At 49.1% G+C, this 7868-nt stretch overlaps 2 protein-coding genes across 4 annotated transcripts in view; one reads left to right on the forward strand and one right to left on the reverse strand.

Annotated features, from left to right (window-relative positions):
• Positions 1-4875, forward strand: part of Cog4 (component of oligomeric golgi complex 4) — a 35490-nt gene extending 30615 nt beyond the window's left edge. The window contains exons 13-19 of the mRNA XM_055621481.1: positions 277-339; positions 1571-1687; positions 2233-2325; positions 3213-3296; positions 3485-3586; positions 4003-4131; positions 4336-4875. Coding sequence (XP_055477456.1) covers positions 277-339; positions 1571-1687; positions 2233-2325; positions 3213-3296; positions 3485-3586; positions 4003-4131; positions 4336-4470 — 723 coding nt within the window. The 3' untranslated portion in view covers positions 4471-4875. The remainder of the gene's footprint in view (positions 1-276; positions 340-1570; positions 1688-2232; positions 2326-3212; positions 3297-3484; positions 3587-4002; positions 4132-4335) is intronic.
• Positions 4876-5121: 246 nt separating this feature from the next.
• Fcsk (fucose kinase) overlaps positions 5122-7868 on the reverse strand; it is an 18743-nt gene continuing 15996 nt past the window's right edge. For all 3 annotated transcript variants that reach the window (XM_055621479.1, XM_055621478.1, XM_055621480.1), the window contains 4 exons: positions 6718-6905; positions 6528-6627; positions 5896-6119; positions 5122-5752 (listed from right to left, as the gene is read on the reverse strand). In XM_055621479.1, the coding sequence (XP_055477454.1) occupies positions 5633-5752; positions 5896-6119; positions 6528-6627; positions 6718-6905 (632 nt within the window). In that variant the 3' untranslated portion in view covers positions 5122-5632. The remainder of the gene's footprint in view (positions 5753-5895; positions 6120-6527; positions 6628-6717; positions 6906-7868) is intronic.

Below are 7868 nucleotides of genomic sequence, written 5' to 3' on the forward strand. Positions count from 1 at the left end.
TGCCTGAGTTGTTCTTGGTCTGTAAGTAATACGGAGCCTGGGTATGTTGCTTCTAGTCAGTACACTTTTACTGTTTTGGTATTGGGAACAGAAGAAAGCATGAGCCTTGCTCACCATTCTGAGCCAAGATCTAAGCATCCTGCCTATGCACAGTGGGGCAGGCTTTCCTAAACTCAAGCTCATGCTTCTGTGAGCCACACGACACTTTGGATGTTATTGGCATGGACAGCAAGCCTAGTAAGCAGGAAGTGACATTATTTTTTTATCATCTTCCAGGTGACTCTGAATAATGTGGAAGTCTGCAGTGAAAACATCTCAACTCTGAAGAAGACTCTGGAGGTACAAAGGAGATTGTTTGTAGTTTTTAGTACATAGAGCCGCTCTTGTTGGAGAAGAGGCACTCAACACCTGTCGTGCGGTGACTGAGCACTGTCTGACTCAGAGCCACACTTGTAGCTCCGTGGTGACTGGCAGCATAGCAAAGGACGCGTGCACCTGCTGGGAAGCTCCAGCCAAGAGCTGGAAGGTGCTTCAGCTCACACGGCCATAACCACGGCCAAGGCCTTTCATTCTGAGCCTGTCCTCTGTCCTACACAATTAGATACAGGTCCCCTTCCTGCCCTGCTGGCGATTTATGGGTGTTCTCATGAAATACAGTTGAGTTTGCAGTGTAAGAGTGCTTTTTTAAAAAATGCTTTAGGGGCTGGCTCAGCAGTTAAAAGCACTTACTACTCTCCTAGAGGCCTGCCACTGCCTCCCCAGAGCTGGGATTAAAAGCATGCACCACCACCATGCCCAGCTCAGATTTTTTAACTTACTTACTTACTTATTTATTGTTAGGTGTGCTCATGATAGACAAGACGTGCATGCCACGGCACACATGGATATCAAAGGACAATTTTCTGGAGTCAGTTCTTTCCTTCCACCTTTATGTGTTTCCTAGGGATTAAACACCAGACTTATTTAGCAAACACCTTTACCTGCTGATCTGTCTCACCAGCCCTGTAACCCAGATATTTAGGCAGGAACAATGAAGTCAGAGGGAGTATCTCAGTGCCTACTTTGTGCCAGGTTAGGCACTTTGTGTGTCATCTCACATGACTCATCCATCGGGGGAACAGGTCTCCATGTTCTTCCTTATTTTTCATTTTTGAGACAGGTCTCACTTGGTAGCCCTGGCTGACCTGAAACTCACAGAGATCCTCCTCTGCCTCTTGAGTGATGGTATTAAAGGTGTTCAGACTGTTCCCATTTTACAGAGAAGGTAATTGAAGCTTGGCAAGCAAATTGTTTGCCTAAGGTCATTTAAGAAAGAGATGACTGAACAAGAACTTGACCCTAGAAATGTTATGCCTTAAATGTGTGTGTTATACCATTTCTGTTTCTTATTCTTTTCCTCTGACCCTGCTTCTACCATATTAGGAAGAGAGGGGAAAGTAAGTAGAGAGCACTAATGCAGAATCTTCTCAGAGAAGAGTAGCAAAGGACAATGGCTATCAGCATGTTGGCCCTCTCTGACCTGCTCACATGATGGCGTAGGCACCGTTTCTAAAGCTGTATTCTCCCCTAGAGTGACTGCACCAAGCTGTTCAGTCAAGGCATTGGAGGGGAGCAGGCCCAGGCCAAGTTTGACAGCTGCCTTTCTGACTTAGCTGCCGTGTCCAGCAAATTCCGGGACCTCTTGCAGGTAAGCCTAAGTTCAAGCTGCTGCCGTGACCTCTGTGAAGACTGTGCTGGCTTACCGTGGGCCTCGCTGTGGGTAGGGAGACAGGGAGACAGCAGGGGTGAGGCATGCCAGCCACTGAAGGCATGCACGTCCCTCAAGACCAAAGGCCTCACTATTCTTTTTTTAGCATGTGTCACATGAACAAGCCAGTGACTGGTCCTTTAGAATCTCTGTTTGGCCCCAAAGTGACAAGAGCCCTTAGAAAGATGTTCAGAAGAATTGAACCATGTGGCTCAATGATGCTTGACCTTAGCCACAGGTGCTGCCCCCACCAGGCATTATGAAATGGCCTTTTGAGATTTACTATAACAATCTCAGGACCTCATCTCTGGACCTGGACCTGCACAGATCTGCAAAGGGCACTTTCCTGGCTTTTATTATTATGATGTCGACTATGGTTCTTGAAGTGCCTGCAGGGACCCTCAGCTGCAGAAGTCGAGAGGGGTGGAAGATAAGGTAAGAGGTCAAACATGTATCTGATGTGTCTCTACCCTGTCCTGGTGCAGGAAGGGCTGACGGAGCTCAACAGTTCAGCCGTCAAGCCGCAGGTGCAACCTTGGATCAACACTTTCCTCTCAGTCTCCCACGACATCGAGGAGGTCAGCCTGACCACAGCAGTCATCAAAGGCAGTGAATCATCTGAGCAGAATAGACCTTAAGTGCTGCCAGCCCACCTCCATCGCCAGAGGACTAGATTCCTCCCAGGAAACAGTTTGTTCATGCCATCAGAATGGCTCAGAGGGACATGTGAAGGGACCTGTGACTCATCTACTAAGACACATTTTCCCCATGTATCATAGACCTAGGAGCCTTTTATTTATTTGATTGTTTAATTTTTTTTGAGACAGTCTCACTATGTATCTCTGACCATCTCTGCCTGCCTCTGCGCCCCAGGTGCACAGCCATGTAAGAGCTTTATTCTCCCCGTCCAGCCTTGCTCCAGCATATGGACCATTGCTGTAGCGCAGAGCTGTTTGTTAGTTTGATGTGAGATACAGGAGCATTGCTGGCCAGCCTGGGACTCAAGCTGTTTTTCTGAGTTTGGTTAGGGGTTTTGTTTGTTTGAACAGGGATTTCTCCTTTTTTTCCCTTGAGACAGGATTTCTCTGTGCAACCCTGGCCTGGAATTCACTGTAGACCAAGATGGCCCTGAATTCACAGAAATCTACCTGCCTCTCCCTCTTGAGTGCTGGGATTAAAGGTGTGGGCACCACAACTGCCTGGATGAATAGGAGATATTTTTTATTTTTGTTTTATGAGGCAAAGGTCTCCTCTCACTGTGTAACTGAAGCTAACATCAAACTTAGGGCACTTTTTCTTGGCTTCTGAGGTTACACATGCCCACTCAGGCTGATTTTAAAAGTTTTAGAAGTTGCAAGGAGAAAGAACTTCATATATCATTTACTTAAAGAGCAGAGGAGAGATGAGGTGAGTGGTACTTCTTAGAAAGAGGCCGTTGGCAACTCCCATGTGCTTTTTACAATAGGAAGAATTCAACGACTATGAGGCCAATGACCCTTGGGTACAGCAGTTCATCCTCAACCTGGAACAGCAAATGGCAGAGTTCAAGGTGAGAGTTTGTGGAAATACCCATTCTGCCCTCACCAACATCCTGTGGCCTGCCACTCTTCTATAGACTCCCTACTGAGTGGCAGCCTGTGGAGATACTACCTCTTCATGGAACTGTCTCACTGGAAGACTCAGTATTAAAGGCTGAGGGGCTAGATGGTACTCCTACTGATAACAAGCTTTGTGCAGGCCAGCCTGTCCCCAGTCATCTATGACAGCCTGACGGGCCTCATGACCAGCCTTGTTGCTGTTGAACTGGAAAAAGTGGTTCTGAAATCCACCTTCAACAGGGTAAGTTCAAAGGTGCATGGGTCCACAGCTCTGCCCTATTAAGTCATATCTTCTCTGCCATCAGCACACTCTACTTATCTAGGCCCAGTTCTGTCTGGCTTTGAGGCACTAGAACAGATTGAAACCATAGGCTCAGCTGGTCTCGTCTACTAGTTTTTGTGTTTTGTTTTTTTTTTTAACATGTATTTATTTGGTGGGGAGCACATGCCACAGTATGTATGTGGACAACTTGCGGATATCCTGGTTCTCCGTATGGGTTCTGGGAATCAAAAGACTGTTGGGGTTGGTGGCAAGCACCTCTTTCTGCTTAGCCATCTCCTCAGCCTTTGCTTCCCAGCTCTAAGGGCCACTGGATTCTAGTTCTCTTTCATCACAGGGTCAGGCCAGAGACAAGGTTCATGTTCATTCTCCTGTAGCTAGGCGGTCTGCAGTTTGACAAGGAACTGAGGTCACTCATTGCTTACCTTACCACCGTGACAACCTGGACCATCCGAGACAAGTTCGCCCGGCTCTCCCAGATGGCTACAATCCTCAACCTAGAGCGGGTATGGGACTCCCTCAGCCTAGCCCAGAAAAGTGACTGGAGAGAGTCCATAGCATTTGGAACCTTGACACTCCCTCATTTGCTAATAGCGCAGTTGTACAAGGCACCCCCACCTTCCTACATGACCCTGCCTTGTCTTAGTAAAACCCAGGAGCGTCTCTCAGAATGGGCTTACCCATGCTGACCAGTTTACTCCTCCCCACAGGTGACTGAGATACTTGATTACTGGGGTGCCAACTCTGGCCCTTTGACGTGGCGCCTCACCCCTGCTGAAGTGCGACAGGTGCTGGCTCTGCGCACAGACTTCCGCAGTGAGGACATCAAGAGGCTGCGCCTGTAGCTGCCATTTTGTGCCATGTGGCCCACCAGACTTTCAGGACCTGTTTTCTAAGTAGCTACAGCCAAAGAGCTATGCAAGGCTTTCTGGCTTGGGTAAGCCAGAGGTCCAGACTATACCACTGCACAACAACCAGGAAGCAAGGAGTGGACCCACTTCGAAGTTCTGCCCAGTAGCAGTTAAGGCTGGAGGCAAAGGGAGAGGTACTTTAGGACAGCCTTTCCCAACACGGAGAGATGGAAGACTAAGCAGGCAGCATATGGCCCAGCCAGCCTTCCTATGAGGGGGGTCATTCTCTCATCCTCACACTACAGCAGGCGTGACGTCCCTGATGGCATAGAGAGCTTGAAGGGACCTGAAGACCTAAAGGCAAGGTTATGATGTTCACAAATAAACATCAGAATAAGATACTGCTTGGAGATGTGCCTTTGTGTTGGGTCCGGGAAGGGCTAGCTGCTTGGACAAGTCCATTCCACTAGTGGCCCTAAAACCTGAAGTCAAATCCTCTGACATCCAGTCACATGACAGCAGGAGCTGTCCTGGTCTTCAACCCTCTCTTGGACTGTCAGCCCCAGGAGCTGGATTGATCCAGGGGCAGCTTCCCACAGTGTCAGAAGTGGGAACTACTCCCAGCAAAAACAAGAGTTCTGAAGATGACCTTGAAAATTAGAATTTATTCCAAGAATGCCAGTGTTGAGAACCCACTGCCACCATGTTCCCTTAGTATTGTCTGTAGTGTTGCTGGAAAAGGCTCAAGTTAAAAGTCAAAAACTTGCTGTAAACTGTACTGGTTCACTGCCACAGACCTGGGAAAGGACCTCCACTCTTTGCTGCCCCAGCACTCTAGAAGGCTGAGGATCAAAGTTGAATATGAGAATGCCCTAAAAGGATATCATCAGGGTTGGTCTGATTGTCATTCTTTCCAGGGCCCTAGTGGGCCTCTACTGGGCCGTGGAATTCGTCAAGTCCACGTGAGACACTGGCACTGAGACCTTTCTTGATCCAAATGCAGTAGATGCTGTCGTAGCCGCTGCCCACCAGAAGTACAGTCCTGTCCGCAAACACTGCCTCTTCTGCACAAGTCTTGCTTCCTTATCAGCGGACTTTAAGAGGTAGGTGAGGAATAGCAAACTGAGCTCCACTGAAGGGAAATGCAGCTGTAGCTCTAGGTGTTGCCTGCTTCGGAGGGCCCAGCTCCACAAAGATGAGTGTCACATCCTAGAAGCTGCAGACTCAGGCCCTGAGTGTCCACTTCCACCAAGTGGACACTGTAGTTGCCAAGGCCCTGCATGGAACAGAGGGTGTTGAGAGAGAACTCCCAGGCCTTCTGGAGGCTGGACTGATACAGGGCCAGGAAGACCATGATTTGGTAGGCTATAGTGGGGTATTTCAGTCCAGCCAAGTTCCAACCCTGAGAGCAGCACATACCTCAGCCTTGGCCAGCACAGCTTCTACAGCCTCCTTCTGCCGCGGTTCCTTGGTCAGTAGATAGAGAAAGCCCCCACCGCCTGCCCCTGCCAGGCTTTGGCCATATGCGTAAGGAGCCAGGACATTCATCATTCGCTTCACAGCCAGTGGCTCACAGCCTGGGGCCATAAGCTTCTTCTGTTCCCAATATGAGGTCAGGTACTGGCCCAGGAGAGGCAAGTTTCCTGGGGTTGAGGTAAAGGGGATGGTTTATCTGGGCCAGCACACTCAGGTGATAAGTTGTGCAAAGGGAAAAGAGTATCAAAAGGCATGTCTTCACCAGTCTTAGAGCCAACTGCACAGGCTTGAGGACTAGTAAATATAAAGCAACTAGCATGGGGGCCAACCCAGTCAGTATTCTAAAGCCTCACCCTTGGGGAGTTGTGCAGCCCCCGCTTCCCTGAAACTTAAGCAGGGCAAACCTCTTCTTCCTATTTTCTGGTAAATGCAGTCAGAGGGCCTTTCCCATGAGAGAAGTTTTATGCTGAGATAGGGCTTCCACAAGGAGAAAGCAAGGTCCCCAAGGGGCTAATATGTGGAGCTGTGTCATGCCTCTAAGAAAAGATTTACTTCTGGACGGGTAAACTCCTCACCTTGACGGAAAGCTTCAGCACACTTCTCAGTCTGTCGCACCAGTCTGCGAGCATTCTGCACCACAGCAGGTAACCGAGCATACCAGTTCCTCAGCACATCCTGCAGGTGAGGCACGGAAGAGGCAATGAGAAATTGGGCTCAGCCAAGGCCAGCCAAGAAACTCCCTTCCTTAGAAGGGGTTGGGCTCACCTGCAGCAGATTCCGTGCCAATCGGGTCTTGCCAGTATACACCAGGAGCAGGTGGTCACTGATCTTCTGGACAAAACCCTCAGGCACAGTGATTTCCTCCACCTCCACCTTTAGGGGTAGCTGGGCCCGGGAGCGTCCCACCTTGATGCCAGGCACTAGGCCACTCACTTGGTCCTGCCAGCCACCTCCTATGAGGCCAAAGTTCTGTCACTTTTGGAGCCTATGTGGCCCAACCTTACCCAGCCTCGTTTCATTGCCTTGAACCTCTACTGGAATCAGAATGGGAAGACAGCTTGTCCCAACTCTGGCTAAGCCTAGTTAGCCATGATAGCAGGCCAATCCCGGAAGGGGAAAGGGGCTGCAGTCAAGACCCAAGTTTGTTGCAGATCTGATGCAATCAGAGTCGGTATAAGACACATCAGAAAATATACTTCCACGTAATCTGTCAGTGCCTCAACAATCTGTCTTCTAAGAATGTTTGAAAATAAGTTCAAGGAGGCAAAAAAGATGGCTGCAATTAAAAGTGCTTATTGCTGTTACAGAAGACCAGAATTTGGTTTTCAGCACCCACATCTGGCAGCAAACAACCACCTGTAACTCCAGCATAAGGGGATTAAATACCTTCTGGCCTCTGTAGACACCCACATGTACACATCCCCACAGAAAGATACATATAACACAAAGATGTCTTTGTTTTTTTTGTTTTCAAGACAGAGTTTCTCTGTGTAAGGGAGTCCTGGCTGTCCTGGACTTGCTTTGTACAGAGATCCACCTGCCTCCCCAGTGCTGGGATTAAAGGCATGGGCCACCACACCCAGCTAAAGACATTAAAGAAGGTGAGACAGCTCTCCGGAGTAAGTTCCAGGACAGCCAGGGCTCCATTGTATGTGTGTAGGTATGTGCACATGAATGCAGTACCCAAAGATGTGTCAGGTCCCTTGATGCTGGAGTTACAGGTGGCTGTGAGCTAGGAACTCTCTGGCCCCTCCACCACCTAGAACTAATTAGCTACACTGGCTGGCCAGTGAGTCCCCGGGGAATCCTTGTGCCCATCTCCCAGTACAGGGGTTATAAGCATGTGCTTTCATGCCTAGATTTCTGTACTGGTCCTGGGGATCTAAGGCCAGGTCCTCATGTTTGCACAGCAAACA

This window comes from Psammomys obesus, unplaced genomic scaffold (assembly GCF_907164565.1).
Source record: "Psammomys obesus unplaced genomic scaffold, mPsaObe1.curated_primary_1811, whole genome shotgun sequence".
NCBI lineage: Eukaryota > Metazoa > Chordata > Mammalia > Rodentia > Muridae > Psammomys > Psammomys obesus.